The sequence below is a fragment of the Berghia stephanieae genome, chromosome 2 (genome assembly GCF_034508935.2).
Source record: "Berghia stephanieae isolate SIO BIC M18660-M18661 chromosome 2, UCSD_Bste_1.3, whole genome shotgun sequence".
NCBI classification, from domain to species: Eukaryota; Metazoa; Mollusca; class Gastropoda; order Nudibranchia; family Aeolidiidae; genus Berghia; species Berghia stephanieae.
Window position 1 is genome coordinate 9,891,475 of NC_088361.1, and position 23,006 is coordinate 9,914,480.

Here is a 23,006-nt window from a genome sequence, read left to right on the forward strand (position 1 = left end):
TCTGGCCAAATTTCTGATCAATCTTTTTTTTTTCTTCTCTTCCATAGTTTAATACATGAAAATAAATACTATAGATCGCCGATAAAGTGACAAATTTATTCCCTTCCCATGTTTCTAAAACAACAACATTTAGCAAACCCCCGACGTCTGGCAGATCCATCCATCCATCCACCCACCCACCCATCCATCCATCCATCCATCCATCCACCCACCCACCCACCCATCCATCCGTCCATCCATCCATCCCTGCCTCCCTCCCTCCACCCCTCCCTCCCTCCCTCCACCCATCCATCTATCCATCCACCCATCCCTCCCTCCATCCACCTACCCACCCATCCATCCCTGCCTCCCTCCCTCCACCCCTCCCTCCCTCCACCCCTCCCTCCCTCCCTCCAACCCTCCCTCCCTCCCTCCACCCATCCATCCATCCATCCCTGCCTCCCTCCCTCCACCCCTCCCTCCCTCCCTCCACCCATCCATCCATCCACCCATCCCTCCCTCCATCCATCCATCCATCCATCCACCCACCCACCCATCCATCCCTGCCTTCCTCCCTCCACCCCTCCCTCCCTCCCTCCACCCATCCATCCATCCATCCCTGCCTCCCTCCCTCCACCCCTCCCTCCCTCCCTCCACCCATCCACCACTCCCTCCCTCCATCCATCCACCCACCCACCCATCCATCCCTGCCTCCCTCCCTCCACCCCTCCCTCCCTCCCTCCCTCCCTCCCTCCACCCATCCATCCATCCATCCATCCCTGCCTCCCTCCCTCCACCCCTCCCTCCCTCCCTCCACCCATCCATCTATCCATCCACCCATCCCTCCATCCATCCATCCATCCATCCATCCCGTGGTGGTGATTCCTCGATCGATGCCAGCCAATATAACAATCCAATCAGACCTCAGTCGATGGAATAATAATGATATCCCGCTCTAGACATTAATCTTACCTAGATAAACCTGGGTCTTCATTGAAGACCACAGGCAGTCCCAGGGTTGAAATTTCTTGCCAAGACGAAGGTCATTTAAATTGATCGATTTTTGAAGGACGAGTTTGTTTTTTTTCGAATGCGTTTGTTTCCCCATAAAACGGCAGTTTATTTAATACATGAAAATAAATACTTTATACCGCCAAAATCGTGACAAATTTATTCCCTTCCCATGTTTCTAAAACAACATTTAACATACACCCCGGCGTCTGCCAGATCCATCCACACAGCCAGCCCGTGGTGGTGATTCCTCGCTCGATGCCAGTCAATATAACATTCCAATCAGATCTCAGTCGATGGAATAATAATACCCCCCCCCCCCCCCCCCCCCCCCCCCCGGCCACCAAAGACATTAATCTTACCTAGATAAATCTGTTCACACTCCCACTAAATCGTTTGTCACTGTCTCGACGGCGGAATTGTATTCTTTTGCTTTTTTCGCGCGACTTTCGACAGATTATTTTTTTATGCCAAAAGGTGACATATCTATCTTTCAAAGAAGAAAAATAATAATAATAATTGGAAAAAACAACAACAAAACAAAACAAAAAAAAGCAGAAAAAAAGAGCAACAACTCCCCCCCCCCCCCCCCCCCCCCAAAAAAAAATATTAAGAAATTGAGTGTTTGATCAAATGGACACTGTGCGACGTGTACTTATTTACAGGTCTGATCATCCACATCGTTGAGAGCTCATTGTTGTAATTCGTACCCACGATTCGGAATGAACTCCCACATTATGGGAGCTTTTAGAGCTCTATAGATATTATTTAAAAAAAAAAAAAAACAGTTGAAAACATATTATCCTTTCAGTAAATGTTTATTTGATCGGATTTTAAATGTATTGTAGTATGATACGTACGTATTGATGATGTGTTTGATGCGCGTTTTTATGCCTTTAATGTTTTGATATTGGTTGGTTGGTATTGTCTCGCAATGTCATTGTTACTTGGGTAAACAATGTCCTGGGTTCTTTTTTTTTTTTTTTAATTTTTTAACATTGAGGTTTCGACGATATGAAAATATGCTTATTATTATGGAAATGCTCAAAAACAAAGCAAAATATTGTCAATTACAGCAATGTTAAACCATGCCCATAATTCTCTCTCTCTCTCTCTCTCTCTCTCTCTCTCTCTCTCTCTCTCTCTCTCTCTCTCTCTCTCCTCTCTCTCTCTCTCTCTCTCTCTCTCTCTCTCTCTCTCTCTCTCTCTCTCTCCCCTCTCTCGCTCTCGCTCTCTCTCTCTCTCTCTCTCTCTCTCTCTCTCCCTCCCTCTCTCGCCCCCCCCCCCACCCACCCCCATGACAGTTTGTGTATATGTGAGTTTGTGTGTGTATGTATGTGTGTGTGTGTGTGTGTGTGTGTGTAATTCTGAGGAGATTTATTTTATTCCTCTTTCGCTTCACAGAGTAGGTACAACAAAACCGTAAGATGAATATACCAGTGCCTCAAACATTTGAAAGACGGCAACAGGAACAATATTTTTATGGCCCGGAGCTGAAATATTATCCTTTGAAAGGAATGTTTTCTATAAAATGATATAAATTCACGGCATTCGTCATAATAACTCAAAAAACCACTGGAAACGAAAGAGCTGATTTACCCACTCTTTGTCTTAAATTGCTATTTATTAGTTAGGGGTATGGGAGATGTTGAGATTGATGATGACGAACAACAGGAAACAGGGGAGGGGGGGGGGGGGGGAGGAGGAGCCTAGGAATAATAATAATAATAATAATAATAATAATAATAATAATAATAATAAATAATAATAATAATAATAATAATAATAATAATAATGATAATGATAATAATAATAATAATAATAATAATAATAATAATAATAATAATAATAATAATAATAATAATAATAATAATAATAATAATAATAATAATAATAATAATAATAGAAGAAGAAGAAGAAGAAGAAAGAAGAAGAAGAAGAAGAAAGAAGAAGAAGAAGAAGAAGAAAAGAAGAAGAAGAAGAAGAAGAAGAAGAAGAAGAAGAAGAAGAAGAAGAAGAAGAATGACGACGACGTTAAAGGATATGAGAATGACGAGGACAATCAACACCATCACCATGCATCATCATAAAAGAAATATGAAAAAAAAATGCGGCAAAAGTTTCAACAACAACAAAAAAAAATATTTTTAAAAAAAAGAAAGAAAGAAAGAAAATCAACAAAACACGAAAACGATTAAATAGTTGGAAATCAGCATTGTCGAAGACATCTACGTAGTAAGGTAGATAGAATGTACGTACGTACAACATCCAATACAACAAGTACCGTATCAAAGTCATAAAGAAGAAAAAAAAAAACCCACAGATCCGTTCCATCCATCCATCCACCCGTTGGCAACAAGGGGGCATAATACATAGATAATAATTTTACGGATTAAAACACCTGTTAAAATCATCATCATACATTGTAAGGAAGAAACGATCGAGGCCGTTATAATATAATACATAATTTGTCATATTGCTCGCGGTACATCATCGCTGGCAGGAATCTGGCAACGTAATGGATTTATAATGGGGGGGAAATGGTCGCGGTTGGTAGATGCCTAGATAGTTCTATTTTATTCCGATGCAAAATACAGCCCCCTCGCCAAACATAGTGACACAGATTCACCCTTTAAATGCGACTTTTTAGTTTCCTTCAAACACGAAAGGGTATCATTTTATTTGAATTTAGAAATAACCAAAGGCGCGTTTAGCGGAAATTAATTGCTCTCGATAAATGCTCTAATTCTTCATTATTATTGTTATTGTTATTATTATTATTATTGTTGTTGTTATTATTATTATTATTATTATTATTATTATTATTATTATTATTGTTATTGTTATTATTATTATTATTATTATTATTATTATTATATTATTATTATTATTATTATTATTATTATTATATTATTATTATTATTATTATTATTATTATTATTATGGTGTGGTTTGAGTGAAGTATAATAAAGAATAAAGGATAAAAAAAAAACCAAAAAACAAAAAACAAAAAACAACGAAACAAACGTACTAGCAAACAAAAATTGACGTTTAATTTTGTTTGTTTGTTTTTTTGTTTTTTGTTTGCTTTTTGTCAAGTATAATAATTATATAGAGAAACCTGAAACGCCAATAATCATCGACTACCTCTGAAAAGATGTATATTTTAACAATTTCAATTCGTTCTTTCTTTCTTTTAACCTAAAGAAAACGGCGAAGTTTTCCCTTTTTTTCGTTCTTTCTTTTTTTTTCCCCACAGGTTGGAGTAAAATGGAATCCTGACTCGACGGGGTTAACACAGAACTGATCCATCTACGATATTAAAAAATGTGTTGGATAATCGTTTCCAGACTTAATTGATGAGTGTAAATAGAGTGTTAGGGCTGGTAAAGCCGTTACAGTCGTAAGTAATCAGATCCCAGTCATCAATAACGTTGTCGTCACGCAACACATCTGTTTTAAAGTCCTCATTGTAGTACCGTTGAACTAGTTTATGTACGAGATGTTTTCGTCTTTAATGGTACAGAAATCCTTGTTATTTCTGGCTGTGTCCGCGACAATATGAAATAGTAAAGAGATGGTGGTAGTTGAAGTGGTGGTGGTGGTGGGGATGGAGATGATGATGATGGTGGTGGTGATGACGTCATCAATAACGTTGTCGTCAGACGTCATCAATAACGTTGTCGTCACGCAACACATCTGTTTTAAAGTCCTCATTGTAGTACCGCTGAACTAGTTTATGAACGAGATGGTTTCGTCTTTAATGGTACAGAAATCCTTGTTATTTCTGGCTGTGTCCGCGACAATATGAAATAGTAAAGAGATGGTGGTAGTTGAAGTGGTGGTGGTGGTGGGGATGGAGATGATGATGATGATGGTGACGTCATCAATAACGTTGTCGTCACGCAACACATCTGTTTTAAAGTCCTCATTGTAGTACCGTTGAAGTAGTTTATGTACGAGATGTTTTCGTCTCTAATGGTACAGAAATCTAGCAATGACTATCCCGCACAAATCTTTGGGCCTCTTTTTCGCTCACGAAGTGCCCGAATTCGCGTCAAAATATGGGACGAAGCCGTTTCGTATATGCTATTTTAAAAAATTAATTACGACGCTGTTTATCGATGAATATGACTGAAAGTTGGCACACAGTTAGAAAAAAAGTCATTTTAGATTATGTCAAGCGACAAAACTCGTGCGATTACCAGAAGACCGTTAAAAATAGATTTTTTTCTCTTTGGAGTAAAATATTTCTAAAACTACCGGGCGTGGAGGTTTTGTCGCTGACAAGGTAATACATGAACATTTCTTCTGTTTGGTTGTAAAATTGCATATGAATATGACGAGTACTTTTCCCGTATTTTACAAAACACCATCCTAATTTGCTCTTCAAGTTTCAATCTTTTAATCCATTTATTACGCAAGATACAACCAAAGGCCCAAAAAAAAAAAAATGCCGAAAAAGCGTCCCATATTTTCGCGTTTTTTTCCTCTTTGCGGGTCATCCAAATAAATTACACCTGTGAAACTGCATAACTTGTTTATTTATGAATGGATTTTCAAAATTCAAAAACATTTTTACTGAGTGGAGATAGGGCTTTGATTTTAGACAAAAAATTTCCTCAAAAAGAAATCCTTGTTATTTCTGGCTGTGTCCGCGACGATATGAATGGGGGTGGTGGTAATTGTATTGGTGGTGGTGATGGTGATGATGATGAAGATGACGTCATCAATAATGCTGCCGACAGTGATTGGAATAATGAGACAACAGACAGAGAGATGTAGAAGAAATAACGTCACAGCCAAAACTTCTAGAGAATAATACGCTTGATAGGTAATTGTCGAAATCGAGCCTGAATCATAAAAGCTGGTGACAAGACACCCAGCCAACGCCAGTCGTGAAGTCTGCATGCAACTCAGGCACTACTCAACGGATATTATCGTTGATCCCAGGGACTTGCAAACACCGATAATGAATTCCACCCAAAAGTCAGTAGAAGTCATGTTGATTTCCATTGTCGAAATAGAAGGATCGGGCGTGAATCATACAAACTGATGCCTACACAACCAGATAACGTGGGGCAAGAAGTCTGCATGCAACTCTAGCACATCTACAAATCAACGGACATCGTACATCCCAGCGACTTGCAAACAACGAGAATGAATCTCACTTTCACCCAAGAGTAGAAGTCGTGTCGTTTTCCATTGGCGAAATGGAAGGATCATACCTGAGCCATAATCATACAGCTGATGCCCAGACAGTGAAGGGCGTGAAGTTTGCAACTCAGATACGTCTAATCAACAGATATCAGCCATCCCATTGACTTGCAAACACCGATAATGAATTTCACCCAAGAGTAGAAGTCGTGTCGCTTTCCATGGACAAAATGGAGGGATCGAACCTGAATCATAGATGCTGATGCCTAGACAACCAGCCAACGCATGGCGTGAAGTCTGCATGCAACTCGGGCACATCTAATAATCAAAGGATATCATCCTCAATCCCAGCGACGTGCAGACACGACCTAATGAATTTCACCCAAGAGCAGAAGCCGCGTCGTTTTGGCGAAATCAGCCATCACAGAAGCTGCAATAATAATACTGCCGTACTCCGAAAAAGCAAACTTTTAAAAATTTTGGCCAGAAAAATCGCCCTCCAATAAATATCAATCGATTAAAAAACAAAAACAAAAAAGACCTTCGCCTAGTCAAAAAAAAAACAAACAAAAAAAACAAAAAAAAAAAAAAACAAAACAAACAAACAAACAAAAAAACAAAAAAACAAAAAAAATCATACATGAGATAATTTATTAAGTCAAGCTTTGAGAGATTTTGACAAAGTAAAGGTAATTTTAATCGACCAATGTTTAAAGGACAAGTTTCCCAGCCAAAATGTGAAAACATTATTTTTTTTTTGGTTCTTTTTTTTTTTTTTTTTTTTGTTTCCTCCTATTTCCTAAGCAATGCAGAATAATGAGTCTGTCCATAGTGTGCATGCAGTGCCCATAGCGGCATGTTTATGTGACCTGCACATGTTGCCTCGTCGTTTTTCACCACGAGCATCATCCCCGTGTCTTCGCGGATATGTCCATACCTACATTCTCCTCCTTTCAATTATGTCTGATATTAAAAGTCCACACAGCACCCCCACCCCCTTAGCAGGGGCAGACAACCATAATATGCTGCTGCACTGGCATTCCCGTCTTGACCGATACGCATTCCTGTCTGGCTATGGTGCACGATTCCGGTCACTAGCAGCGGCTTTCATCAAGACAAAGATGCCAACCCTGAATTTCCTCAAAGCATCAGAATTTTTTTTTTTTTTTTAAATTAAGAAGAGAGAGATAGAGAGGGGGGGGGAGAGAAAGATAAAGAGAGAAAGAGAGAGGAGAGAGAAAGAAAAAGAGAGAGAGAGAGAAAGAGAGAGAGAGACAGATAGAGAGACAGAGAGAGAGAGAGAGAGGAGAGAGAGAGAGAGAGAGAGGAGAGAGAGAGAGAGAAGAGAAGAGAGAGAGAGAGAGAGAGAGAGAGAGAGAGAGAGAGAGAGAGAGAGAGAGAGAGATCAAATATAAGGGCCTTTCATGGTGGGGAAAATATACCATTAAGTGAGAATTACTCATAAACGTGGATGCAAAAAAGCAATAACAAAGACCTGAGTGACGTCAACTTCGTTCTATCTATACTTCCGGATGGCCATAGTGTGAGCTTCTTAACCAAGCGCATACTTACTATCTATAGATAGTATGCGCTTGGCTAAGAAGCTCATAACATAACATTGCCATCCGGAAGTATAACGGACCAACACACAAAACTGTGTGTATCCATGAACGTTTATAGTCAGGTTAATACAGTTTAGTGAGCATTACTCATCAAACGCGGATGGCAAAAAACAATAACAAAGACCTGAGTGACGTCATCTTGGAACTATCTATACTGTTTCCCCATCCAGTGACCAGCTGTGACTCTTTATGGACCCTATAAATACACATTATGTACTAGTAAAAACCAGCCAAATTCTTGTAGCTCAGCCATAATCCATCTATCTATCTAGAGATGAGGGAATTTGATGTGCACGCTTTGCATGCAATGCGAAACGCTGCATTCAACATCAAGTGCAGCACCACCACCACCGAATTCCGAGCGGGCACCCATAGCAGATGTGGTGATGAGATTCCCATGCAGGGGGGACGGGACGCCAGCAGGCGGGATGGGATGAATGAAGATTAATCATACCACACTAACTATAAAAATGATGGTAGTGTTCTCGGGATCGGGGGCCGGGGGCGATATCTACCAAACTGGCATCGCAGGAATGCAATGCTCGATCATGATTCCGGGATGCATTGCATAGCAGGACATTCCCTATTAGAGGGTAAGACACCTAATCACGGCTACATTTAATGACATTTGTATGGGTAGGTGTTGATTGACTTGCCCACCCAGGATAGGGATATAATAATAATAATAATAATAATAATAATAATAATAATATATAATAATAATAATAATAATAATAATAATAATAATAATAATAATAATAATAATAATAAAATAATAATAATAATAATTAAAAAAAAAAAAAAAAAAAATAATAATAATAATAATAATAATAATAATAATAATAATAATAATAATAATAATAATAAAAAAAAAAAATAATAATATAATAATAATAATAATAATAATAATAATAATAATAATAATAATAATAATAATAATAATAAAAATAATAATAATAATAATAATAATAATAATAATAATAATAATAATAATAATAATAATAATAATAATATAATAATAATAATAATAATAATAATAATAATAATAATAATAATATAAAATAATAATAATAATAATAATAATAATAATAATAATAATAATGATAACAATAATATAAAATAAAATAAAAAGAAAACAAAAAGAAGAAGAAGAAGAAGAAGAAGAAGAAGAAGAAGAAGAAGAAGAAGAAGAAGAAGAAGAAGAAGAAGAAGAAGAAGAAGAAGGGCTCGAACCAAGGACCTTCCGATCCGAAAGCGTGTGTCATACTACAAGACCACACAGCCGCACAAGGTTGTACTTCAAGGAAGTCCTAGGTATGAGAGTATTTGACAAAGCGAGGGTCATTATGCCTGATCAATCCATATTTGAAGGACGAGTTTTAACGCCAAAATTCTAAAAAGTATGTGTCTTGTGGTTTTTTTTTTTTTTTTTTTTTTTGGGGGGGGGGGGGGGGGGGGGGTTGGTTTGTTTTTTTTTTTTTTTTTTTTTTTTTTTGTTTTTTTTATTGGGGGGGGGGGGGGGGGGGGAGGGGGGGGGGGAGGGGGGGGAAGGGGGGGGGGGGGGTATTTCCAGTTCATGGTAGTGTAGTGAAGACTAGATGAGACGGTAACCCAGTAGATGTTGTGACAATGAATAATAGCTGATAATGGATCTCTTCATTACTAAGTAAGAGGCATCGGTCTGTAGCACAATTAAAAAAGAAACAATCACACACATATGGATACATAGAGAGAAAGAAAGAGAGAGAGAGAGAGAGAGAGAGAGAGAGAGAGAGAGAGAGAGAGAGAGAGAGAGAGAGAGAGAGAGAGAGAGAGAGAGAGATTCAAAACGTTGAAAAGTCAATGATAGGGAAACATACAAACTTAGAAAAATTAATGATTTAAAGATAACAAATACCACCACCACGATCGACAACGAAACAACTATAACAATAAAAACCACCTTCATCACCAACACTTTACCTACGACCACCACCATCATCATCATCCCCACCACCACCAATGCCATCTTCATCCGCATTATCATCACCACCATGATCCTCCTCCTCATTATCATCATCATAATCATCTAAAAATCAAAATGCTGGCATCGCACTTATCCCCCCGTTCCGCCCTGCCCACTGCGCCATCACTAACCAACCACTCAGTAAGTGGACATAGACAAGAGAAGACAACAATGACTTAAGGACATGTCGTAATAATAAAAGAGAACAACACCAGCCGCCACCACAACCACGAACAAAAATAAGAACCATAAGAACTACCTTGACCACCAACACTACGACCACGACGAACACCACCACCTTCATCACCATCCTCATCACCATCTTGATCTTCATCATCATCATGATCCGCATCACCACCTTGATTCTCACCATCATCATCATCATCATCATCATCATCATCATCATCATCATCATCATCATCATCTAATCATTAAAACGCTGGCATCGCACTCACCCACCGTTCAGCCCTGCCCAATGCCCTGCCACTGCCCCATCACTAACCAACCACTCCGTGGACGGACATAGACAAGAGAACACAATAGCATGTACATTATCCCTTATCAATGCCACTCATCTCACCCTTCTCCTATTTCACCTTCCCTACATCAACCAAGGCAATTCTGTCATACTTTGGGGAGGGGGTGGGGGGTGGGGGGGGGGGGGGGGCAGAGAGAGAAACAAATCACGTATTAAAACATTTGGCCAGAAAACTCCTCCTTCAAATATCGATCGATTAAATTAATAACCCTCATCTTAGCAAAACGCTCTCAAACCTGGGAATTCGCGAAGTCCAAGGTTTGAGAGGTTTTTATTTGTTTTGTTTTTGTTTTTCCTAAGATGAGGGTTATTTTAATCGGTCGATATTTGAAGGACGAGTTTTCTGGCCAAAATGATAAATGCGTCTTTATCGGAATACGACAGAATAATAAGTGTAGGAGGTAGTAAATAAGTAGAAAATAGTTACTGTACATCACATCACTAGCACCCCCTATATCTAAACATCCATCTATACTATTTAGTGGCCCGTTACTATGCTACACCCTCCTATTCCTTAATAACTGTAATATTATTAGACAAGCCACTATTTCCCATGAAAATCGAGTTTTCTAGTCAATTATTTGGTTGTTTTTCTTTTTGTTTATCTTGGGTGGTAGTGGATATAATCAACTTCATCCTGCCCTTTATTTTCTTCATAACACGTGCAGTTAGAAAATCATAGTTTCGGAGGAGTAAACAAAAAACCAAAACAAACAAAATAAAAAACAAAGGGATGAAGGGATTTTTAAAAATATATGTTAGATATATATATATATAATATATTTTATATATATTTATATATATATATTTATATAGAGAAGATATAAATATAATATAGAAGATAGATAGAAGAAGATGAGAAGAGAAGAGAGAGAGAGAAGAGAGGAAGAAAGATAGTAGATTAATAGATAATGATAATAAATAATATGGATAGATAGATAGATAGATAGATAGATAGATAGATAGATAGATAGATAGAAATCCCAGGTTTGAGAATTTGTTTTTTTTTTCTCATTTAGATCGATCGATATTTGAAGGACGAGTTTCCTGGCCAAATTCTTTACTACGAGTTTTTCGAAGAGTCCGGCAGTTAACTGGTCAATCGATAAAATAATATAATAATATCGAGGATGAATTTTTATTGCCAAAAATATTAAAGAAGCGTTTTGTCAGGGTACGTCACTATAGTCCAACCAGCTGATTATGACGTCATGTAACGTACAGATAGTATGCGCTTGGCTAAGAAGCTCATAACATTGCCATCCGGAAGTATAACGGACTGTGTGTATCCATGAACGTTTATAGTCGGGTTAATACAGTTCAGCGAGCATTACTCATAAACGCGGATGGCAAAAAACAAAAACAAAGACCTGAGTGACGTCATCTTCGAACTATCTATAGTATCATCATCATTGCAACGTTTAACGAATTAAGAAGAAACTTGGGCGCAGGCACCGGTGTAAGATTTAAACCATGGTCATGAAGGACGAGATATGTCATAAAGATAGAGATTTTAATCGCGACAGGCACTTCATTTAGCCGATAGCCTAACATTAAGCGTTGACTAAAGATCTGAACAAGTGTGTATGAAAGGTGCCAAACGAAGCAAGAAAGAAAAATACAAGAAAAAGAAAAAAAAAAAAAGAACATCCCCAAAAAAAATCAGCCTGCCTCGACTGGGGATCGTACCTCAACCTTCTGAGCTATAGGTCTGAGGTTCGATCCCAGTCGAGGTAGACTGATTTTTTCGGATGTTTTTTTTTTCCATGTATTTTTCTTGCTTTGTCATGCACCTTTCACACACACACACACACACAAACAAACACACACACACACACACACACACACACACACACACACACCTTTGTTCAGATCTTTATTCAACGCTTAACGTTACGCTATCGGCTTGTCAAACCCAAATACTAGTAATGTATGTACCAATAATAGCTAGTTAAGCTAAATGAAGTGCCGGCCTCGATTACAATCTTAATCTTAATGACTTGTCTCGTCCTGATCAGGGTTGAAATAAAACAAAATCAAAACAAGAAAGGAAAGAAAAAAGAGCAACAAAAAAAGAAATTTATAAACAGAGAAAGCAACAAAAAAAAAAAAACAACAACAACAACAACAACAAAAAAAAATAAATAATAATAATAATAATAATAAATAATAATAATAATAATAATAATAATAATAATAATAATAAATAATAATAATAATAATAATAATAATAATAATAATAATAACAATAAAATAAAACAAAAAAAAAGAAAGAAAACAAAACAAAAACAAAAAGAAATCATGCAAAACAAAAACAAATTTAAAAAAAAAACAAAACCACCAACAGGAAACATAAAGAATGTAAAAGGTACACCACACATTGTTATAATACCGTGTATCTAGTGACGAGCAGGAGTCGTAAAGTCGGGATATGGCAGAGATGGACCATTCCCTGGATGATTTGATAAGCTAAATAATGACAGACAGACACACAGACAAAGACGGATAATAATATATTATGACCATGTCGGTGTGAACATGACGCTTAAAATTGAGTTTTTAACTGAAAACTTCGCAAAGTCCCAGGTTTGAGAGTTTTGTTGTTTTGTTGGTGTTTTTTATCTGGAAGATGGTCCATTTAATCAATCAAGTTTTCTGGCAAAATTTTAAATACGTGTTTTTTGTCTTTTCGAATTCTTCAGAGTACCACAGAATGGCATGTTCTACGTAAATCAAAATTATATTATGTGTATATATATAAAAAAGTATAGTAAGGTGATGGGAATGGGTTTGGGGGGGGGGGGGGGGGTGGGGGGGTGAAGGGATGGGAATGGAATTACGGAGAAGGTGAGATGGACGAGCGTCAAAATTGAATCGGGAGCGAAGTAGACAACTGGGCGAATTCCTTTGTATCTGGCGTAAATTGGATTCAAACCACCCCCACCCCCCCCCCCCCCCCCCCCCCCCCCCCCCCCCCCCCCCCCCCCCCCCCCCCCCCCCCCCCCCCCCCCCCCCCCCCCCCCCCCCCCCCCCCCCCCCCCCCCCCCCCCCCCCCCCCCCCCCCCCCCCCCCCATCCCAATTTGTTGTTTCTCTTTTACACAAAATGCCAAGTTACCTTTCTTTCCTTTCTATTTCTATTTTCTTTTTTAATTTAACCATTGTATTCTTCATCCTCCCTCCATCTCAACCCCTAACCCCCCCCCCCCCCCCCCCCCCCCCCCCCCCCCCCCCCCCCCCCCCCCCCCCCCCCCCCCCCCCCCCCCACCCCCCCCCCCCCCCACACACACACACACACAACCCTCATACATCCAATCCGTATTGCAAGTACTCTGACACCGCATTATCATTCCCAGAGACAAATTAGAAGTAGAAGAAGGTAAAAAGTAGTAGCCGTCCGATACATCTTGTTTTAGGTGTAAGATAACCCATTACCATTATCTTTTTATGCCCTACTCTGTGAGAAAAACACGTTTCTAATATTTTGGTCAGAGAACTAGTCCTACAAATAAACATAGCGATCGATTAAAATAGCCCTCTCAAACCTGGGACTTCGCGAAATCCCAGGTGTGAAGGTTTTTTTAAATTTTTAAACCCAAGTTCATGGCCATTTTAATCGATCGGTATTTAGGACAAGTTTTCTGACCACATTTATTTTATGCGTAGGGGCAAGGAGGGAAGAGACAGAGATTGGGGGGGGGGGGAGAAAGAGAGAGAGGGGGAGGGAAGGGGAGTGAAGAGAGAGAGAGAAAGAGAGAGAGAGAGAGAGAGAGAGAGAGAGAGATAGAGAGTGAGAGAGGGGGGAGATAGAGAGAAGAAGATAGATATTGGAGAGAGAGAGAGAGAGAGAAACAGAGAGAGCGCACAAGGAGATACAGAGAGAGAGAGCACAGACAGAGAGAGAGAGAGAGAGAGAGAGAGAGAGAGAGAGAGAGAGAGAGAGAGAGAGAGAGATCGACCTACCTTGTGTTCCCAGTACTTGACAGTGTTGGTCTCCGTAGGGATGTCCCACACTCTCGCCGAGTTGTCGTCGGAGCCAGAGACGATCCGGAATCCGTCGTTCAAGAATCTAGTCACGTGGACAGCTCTGGGACGGGAAGTATAAATTAATGCGGGCAAAGGTAATGTTTGGTCAGACCTGCCTACTTGAAATAGTGAAAATTCGTAGTTTTTTTTGGAACCCGTGGCCTCAAGAAGTCGGGGAGAAGTGGCTCTCGATAGACAACAGTTTGGGTTTGAAGCGACTTTTTTAGGGGGGGGGGGGGGGAGGAGATCGTGGATAGCTCATTCGGTGGTAGAGTCACGATCTCCCCGGCTAGATGGAATTGTCATACCAGTAGGGTTCAAGCCCCCATCGCCGCTGCGAAGAATTTATTCTCTGTTGTCTTCTGGCACTTTCCTACTCACTTCAATTCTAGTTTTAAGGAGAGTTTGAGAGTATTTCCATTACAACAAGGAACGGACGATGAGCCTTTAACAACTCGGGGTATCAGACCTGTTGGTTCGCTGAATATATGAAAGAACTTGAGCGAGCCCATTAAAAATAATAATAATAAAATAACAAAAGCAATAACAACAACAACAAAAAGACAAAAACAAACAAGAACAGTTCATAAAACAATTCTACTTGCCTACCATCAATTTACGGATTAAAAGAAAATTACCACTATCAAGAAGTTTAAAAATTTTAAAAGTTAAAATTTCATATCTTTACATCGAGTGAAAAAAAATTGTCTTAGGGTCTATTATTCCAAGAGAATGGAATAACCGAGGCGTCAACCGCAGTGAAGAAATAAATGGGAAGTTACTCAATTATACGACATTCGGCGTACACACTAATTGAAAGGCATAAGTTAGTGGGTTTATCAAAAACACATTTAGCGGGGTTGCTCTGTATTATATTCCTCCGTACTAAAATTGAAAAAAAATAATTTTTTAATACAAATTTAAAAAACACCAACACAACTACTCACCCCCAATGTCCTAGAAAAGTCCTCAGCAGGGAGCGGGTGCCCGTTTTGAAGAGTTTGATGTACTTGTCCTCCGTGCCGGCCACCAGAAGCAGACCGTCGTTCCGGAAGTTGCAAGAGTGGACGAGTCCTTGGAATCGGCCCATCGTGGCCAATTGGGAACAGTCGGAGCCATCGTATAATTCTATCTGTTCAAAACAAAACAAAATACACACACGAATCGTTATAAAAAAATAAAAATAAAAATTCCCTTTATTCATCCCATAGGGTAAATTTGTCTCTAGGGTCTAATTCAAGGGAATTATGGAATAACCCAGGCGTCAGCTGCAGTGCAGCGCCGAAAATCGAGCTAGAGAGATTGACTTGTTCAAGGCCACACAGCGCAGCGGCGGGTGATCGAACTCGGTACCTTTCGGGTACGAAGCAAAGACCGTACCGCTGAGCCACGCTGCCTCCGTGACAGAGCTGCCAAACTTGGAAAAAGCCATTTGGGAGACAAAATGTTTTCCACAAAATGCAGAATCGGGACTGTCCCAACGAAATAGGGGAAGTTGGCCAGAACCCAGGATCTTCCGATCATACCACTTGACCGCATAGCCGCACGATCCGATAATATAATATATATATCACCAAGACAGCAGCAACGGCAATGCAAACCGTGTACTATATAGACACCGTTTTTACGACATCTTTATCAGAAAACTAGCTGATATTATATAAAAAACATGTCACCGACCAATTTAAGTGACTCCCAACTAGCCAAAATATTATTAAGGGCTATAGGAATTTATCCCGGTTTCTGTAACGTTAAAAACAATCTATAAACTGCTGGGTGATTAGAAGTACTATAATATAATATACAAGTTCAAAATTTAAAAAGGTGGAAGGGGGGGGGGGGAGGGGGGTTGTAAAAACGGAGAGACTGTCGAGGCGAGAGAAGAGATCGAAATATATTTTATTATGAAGAAGTATATAATATGTGAAACAATGAAAGTGTATATGAAACAATGTCAGACATAAGAGAGAGAGAGAGAGAGAGAGAGAGAGAGAGAGAGAGAGAGAGAGAGAGAGAGAGAGAGAGGAGAGAGAGAGAGAGAGAGAGAGAGAGAGAGAGAGAGGGGAGGGGGAGGAGGAGGAGGAGAATTATTAGCAACCCAAAGGTCATTCCGTCCGTCCTTCACATCTTCATATCATATCATTATCATCCAGCGAATCCGCCGAGCGAGCTGAAATAAAAATAGTTCCGGTCACTCCGAGGCATGATGGCCTTTATTATAACCAAAACTTCATTATAATAAACGCGGAGCAGACGCATTCCCGTCATTCCCCCAGTTCTACATTGATACGGAGCGGGTTATCTGTACCTAAGTATGGATTTCTATACAACCAGAAGATCAGCTTATCGGCGCTGCCCATCTAAATGGACCGACTGTCTGTTCTGGAACTCGCTCACCAAGATTGATTAACCCGTTAAATGCCGTACTCTGGAAAAAGACAAGTATTTTTTTCCAAAATTTGATCCAAAAAAAAAAAAAAAACAACACACAATCAAACTCGTCCTTCAAATCAAATATAGAGATAGAACGAAGTTGACGTCACTCTAGACTTTGTTATTGTTTTTTGCCATACGCGTTCTCACTAAAAATTTTATTAACCAGACTATAAACGTTTAAGGTTACACAACTTTGTGTGTTCGGTCGATGTATTTCCGGATGGTACTGTTGTGAGATTCTTAGACAAGCGCATACTATCTATACCCTCATCTTGGCGAAAACTTTCAAACCTGGGACTTTATACGAGCCTTTCAATCAAGTCCCAGATTTGAGAATTTTTGCTCAAGGTAAGGGTCATTTTAAATCAATCGATATTATTTTGAAGGACGAGTTTTCTGGCCAAATTTCTAAAATGCGTGTCTCTCCAGAAGACGATGACGGCAGTTAACTGGTTAAAATTCCCGGGGATGCGGGAATGATATTTCGTCTTCGATTGTGTGATATGTAGTAAGGTATGATGAGGTAAGTTTCGTCTGTATCGTTGTCGTCATCGTAGCCGCAACTAAACTAAACTTAAGCTTTTATATAGCGCAATATCCACTAAACGTGCTCAAAGCGCTTAACAAAGCTGGCCAACAGCAACATTTAACATGTGAACGTGGCATGACGCCTGTCAGGCGATTTTACAATTTTTTCGGGCAGAGACAACGCTGTTAAAGGCCAGGTACTCATTATACACACGAGTATGTGAGTAAAGAGCCTTTTCCAAGGAGTCAACTATGCGCCGAGCGAGGCTCGAATCCGGGGCCTTCCGATCCAAAAGCGAGTGTCATACCACAAGACCAAATAGCCGCATACCACCACCCACATCATCATCATTGTCTTTGGCAACAGTAGAAACGATTTCATCGCTTCAGCACACGAGTACAAAAAGTCTTAAACCTGAGAGACTTCTTGCAGGGATGCCAATGAATTCAGACAAAAATTTACTGAACGCTTTTATTTATGCAAACACATGGACCGACCCCTTCCTGAGTGCTAAATTCCAGAAAAAATACATTATGTACCCATTGAAATTCTGACTCAAACCGGAAAACACGTGACACGCAATGATTCAAATCTACATTAGACTTGGAAAACCAAACGCACGAATTCGTAGAAATAAAAATTATTGGCTACGACTGCTCCATTAAAATGAGGCTCATCTGGTCAAAAACTTTTAAACCTGGGACTTAAATATCAAAATGACGCTCGTCTCAATGGGACAGCGTGGTTTAGTTTTATGGTCTTTACTCCGTCGTACCCGAAAGATACAGAGTTCGACTACCCATCGAGTTGTATGGCATTGAGCAAATCATCTCGTCCTAGCTAAATTTGGGCAGCTGCACTGCGGATGACGCCTGGGTTATTCCAGTCTACCCTTGAAATAGAACTTAGATTTTAAAAATTCCTATTGGTCATGAATAAAGGGAACTATATTTCATTTTATTTACTATCTTATCTTGGGACTTCTTTTATTAAATCCCCTGGTTTGAGACAAGATGAGCGTCATGTTAATTCGAATCGATCGATATTTGAAGGTCAAGTTTTCTGGCAAAATCTGAAAAATACATGAGCGTCTTCAAAGTACGACAATATGTAACTAATACGACTCCCTGTCGAATGTATCAAAAGGGACCCCCGAGCGGTACTCGAATACAGAATCGAAAACTACTCTTGTTCAGAGACCCTTTGTAAAGCGCTTTGAGTGCGTTTAGTGGAAATTGCGCTATATTGAAAAAAGAAAGATAAAAAAGCTCAACTCGTCGGATAAACTAAAAATCACAACAACAAATTATCTATATTTCCTTTGCGAAAAGACAAAACGAAAGGGGAAAGAAGGAGGGGGGGGGGGGGGGGGGGCAGGGTGTAATTTTTAATATTTTCTTTTTTAAGTCTACAAAAGAACAACGGGCAAAAGAGGCACCTGAGACATTTAAATGTAAACCGAAAGGCACGTGAAAGGGGGAGATAATAAAACAAAATAATGAGAGGAACAATGCCGGGGATTCCCTAATCATACACATACATATCATATCATCGGTGAAAGGTGGTATGGAATGGCGAACGGCGGACATTAATGAACATAACAGTCCCGTGAGAGAGAGAGAGAGAGAGAGAGAGAGAGAGAGAGAGAGAGAGAGAGAGAGAGGGAGAGAAGTCCGTTCTGTGCCTGATTCTTTTAAAAGATTTCTGTACGGTCATGGAATAGTTACGGATTGAGTGACACGGATTGCCATTATGATAGCGGTGCAGGCCTGCCACTGCCATGGGCAACATGAAAAAAAAAAGGTAGAAAGGAAATAAATAAAAACATAAATGACTACTCCTACTACTACTACTACTACTACTATTACTACTACTACTACTACTACTACTACTACTACTACTACTACTACTACTACTACTACTACTACTACTACTACTACTACTACTACTACTACTATTATTATTATTATTATTATCATTATTATCATCATCATTGTTATTATTGTTACAATTACTACTACTACTAATACTACTACTACTACTACTACTACTGCTACTACTACTACTACTATTACTACTAATAATAAATAATAATAATAATAATAATAATAATAATAATAATAATAATAATAATAATAATAATAACGAAGAAGAAGAAGAAGAAGAAGAAGAAGAAGAAGAGAAAGAAGAAGAAGAAGAAGAAGAAGAAGAAGAAGAAGAAGAAGAAGAAGAAGAAGAAGAAGAAGAAGAAGAAGAAGAAGAAGAAGAAGAAGAAGAAGAAGAAGAAGAAGAAGAAGATCAGAGGCAGATGTGTGGAAGTAAAAGATTGTTATGAAAGTGGAAACTTTGCTTATTATAAGAATTGTCAAATCATGTGCACCCTGTCTGTTTGGATACGAATTAATTGCAGCAGGACAAAATGGTAGAAAACGACGTTGCCCAGTGTCCAGCAAAGAAAGATAATATTAATAATACCATGATCAGTTGCAAAACAAGCTCCGGCGATCTACCGTATAACACTAATTAATGATCATTGTAATACAACCCTTTCCACCCTCGGCCTTACTTTCTTTATCCTTATCAGATGTACCAGGATAGAATTAAGTATGTGATTAAAAATAAATAAAATAATGGGGGAGGTAAGAGAGAGAGAGAGAGAGAGAGAGAGAGAGAGAGAGAGAGAGAGAGAGAGAGAGAGAGAGAGAGAGAGAGAGAGAGATGGAGCCTTGACCTGATCTGCCGACAAGAAGTAGTTTTAAAAATCCTTAGTAGTCAAGGAAAAAAAAAAGAAGTTATAAATGCAAACAAAAGGATAAAACAACCCCCTCAAAGGTCTAGCTTGATCTGTAATATTTTTTTAAAATTTAAAAGCACGACCCTCAAAGATCTAGCTAGCTCTGTAATTCATTTTTATTTTAAATCACAACCCTTTAAAGATCTGTCTATGTATCCTTTTTTTCATTTAAGCACAACCCTTCAAAGATCTCTCTAGCTATGTCTTCTCTTTTTTCATTTAAGAACAACCCTTTAAAGATCTATCTGGCTCTGTATTCTTTTTTTTTTTAATCAGAACATTGCAAAGGTCTCTGTAGCTCTGTATTCTTTTTTATTTTTAAATCACAACCCTTTAAAGGTCTAGCTAGCTCTATCATCTATGTTTTTTTTAATCACAACCATTAAAAGGTCCAGCTAGCTGTGAAATCTTTTTTTTTTTTCAAGGTACAACCCTTAAGAGGCCTAACTCACTCTGTAATCTTTGTTACTTTTAAAGCACAACCCGTCAAAGGCCTGATAGCTCTGGAATCTTTTCGTTTTAAAAGCACAACCCTCCAAAGTTCTGAGCACAACACTTCATAGGTCTAGCTAGCTTTGCAGTCAAGAAAATATTCAGTGAGCTTTCCCTCCCTCATTGGTTATCTTAAGTCTCTCAGTATATTGTCGTTATTGAGCTAATTGCATTTCCAAACCAATCCATACTTTTGCAACATCTGTATTGAAGATAAATTTAACATTCTTGGGTTTCGCTCCCGATTTTCCATTGGGATTCTGGAATCTGCTCTTTCGTTGAATCTCCTTTCAGTCAGCGATTATCACCCACTTAGTTCCAAAAGATTTGTTAGAGTTCTTTGCTTGTGTATATTAGTTACAAGCATACCAAAATGGTCTCTTTTTGGATTAGTTCCTTTCTGAACTGGTTTTTGGGTATGTGGATCACAAATGCTACAACACCGTTGTGATGGTAATTAATCATCTACTGCATTAAGCTATTTATTATCGGTCTTTTGTTTTAAAACGTATAATTTAATGGGAAAAGATATGCATTACTAACTGTTCATGGGGGCAACGTGACAGGTCTTTGCTTTGTACCCGAAAGGTATCGAGTTCGATTTCCCGCCATGTTGTTTGGTCATGAGCAGGCCCCCACCCCCCCCCCCCCCCCCCCCCCCCTTGCATCAAGCAAAGCAGCAATCAATTTCCAGAGAGTAATGGCCATTTTGATGTCATCACACAAACTAAAGATGGAGTTATTTTACAAGATAATTTCTTGGATACAAAAGCACACAAACATATTTATTTCTCCAAATCCAATTATCAAACCCCAGCAAATGTCCTTTTCAATTCTGTCTTTTAAAGAATCATATATATTCCTGATTGATGTATTTGTCATTGGCTTCCTTTTAATATCTATTATTCCCGAATTTCAACTACACGTTGCCTACATTCACATTTTAATGTCAGCCTGATGATGCCACCTTTTCATGCATGCTTTTGTTGACACATAAAATCAAATGGCCGATTTTAGGATTGATCTAAAACATAATGATTTTCAGCATTACACAAGAAACAAACATGTGTCATATTAGATTATATCGTTACTCTCTCAGCAACTTTTCCCAAACCCTTCAATTGTGATCAAAGCTGCAGTGAACTCTTCCTGAAAAAAACCCCAACAAAAACCCTCCAAACCCTCCCTCGGTATCATCAGTATTGTGGCTATCACGGTGTGAATATTTTTGAATGTCTCGCAAAGCAAAGCCCAGTAACTATCTGCTGCATTGTCATAAAAATCTTTCTGGTTGCCATGATTTCTGTTTTTATCCCACATATTTCTGCCGTCATTATTCACTTGAACTTCTTACAATAATGCTGTGAACATCAAGGTCTTTACTTTTTCCAGACAACTTACTTAATGCCAAAAGAAACTTTTTTTTTTAATCTAGCAACATTCTTTAAGTGCTCCAACTTCACTTTCTCTTTTCATTTTTTATATTTTGTTTTGGGGATTTTTCTTTTTCTTTTTTGTTGAATTAGGGATGGGGAGAATTCAAAGTGTGCTGAAACTCTGAGATTGGCTTACATTCCAGTTTACTAGAAACATTTTGTAAAGAACAAAATTCTGTCACAGACGAATCGTTCCAATTAAGTTTTATATTCCAATTATGTACTGACTTAAACTGTACAGATAGGGCAGTCACAAGATCATTCAGTGAAGAGCTATGACCTATACTGAAAGTAGTCCTTCAGAGCCATGATCCCCATGGAGCCAAAGTTTATTCTGGTTTGTACAGCATGAGACAGACAACAGCAATTGCTTGCTATCCTTTGGAAAGGACATTAGTCTACCGCAAAGTATTTTCCACCAGATCTATAGACCCAGCCACTGATCACTGCATTGGTGGACAGGGGGGTCAGAAAAAAATCTCGACTGCACCCGGGATTGATCAAAGCCCTTGTGCATGTGAAGTAAGTGAAATACCAACTAAGCAATTGGAACCCGAAAACTAATACTGAACAAATGTTTACATCTCTCATATTAACCATTGCTGTCTGCTCTCCTTAAAAAAAAAAAAAAAAGAGTGAATCAATCCCTTTTCTTATTTCACAGCTAAGACAGCACTATTTTACTTTCATCTTATTATATTGCTTACTGGTAATCTTAAATTCTATAACAAAGGAGGACACTTACCTTCATAGAATTACAGACTGAAAAATTATATGGCTCTTGGGGACAGAACTCAATGTGATTGATTGCCCCAAACCCCTTGACGACTGTTGTGTTCTACGGAGGAGAGAAACAAAAAACAAAAGTATTAAAAAGCTGGTTAAAACAAGCTATGTTCCAATTACAAAATCAGGTACACATCACCCAGAATATATTGCCCATCTCTGGAAATAATTTTAATGCATTGGAGTTTGTATTTTGT

At 38.8% G+C, this 23,006-nt stretch overlaps 1 protein-coding gene across 1 annotated transcript in view; it reads right to left on the bottom strand.

Annotated features, from left to right (window-relative positions):
- Window positions 1–23,006, bottom strand: part of LOC144964285 (U3 small nucleolar RNA-associated protein 15 homolog) — a 115,058-nt gene that overhangs the window by 82,091 nt on the left and 9,961 nt on the right. The window contains 3 exon segments of the mRNA XM_078898371.1: window positions 14,274–14,397; window positions 15,284–15,468; window positions 22,769–22,861. Coding sequence (XP_078754497.1) covers window positions 14,274–14,397; window positions 15,284–15,468; window positions 22,769–22,861 — 402 coding nt within the window.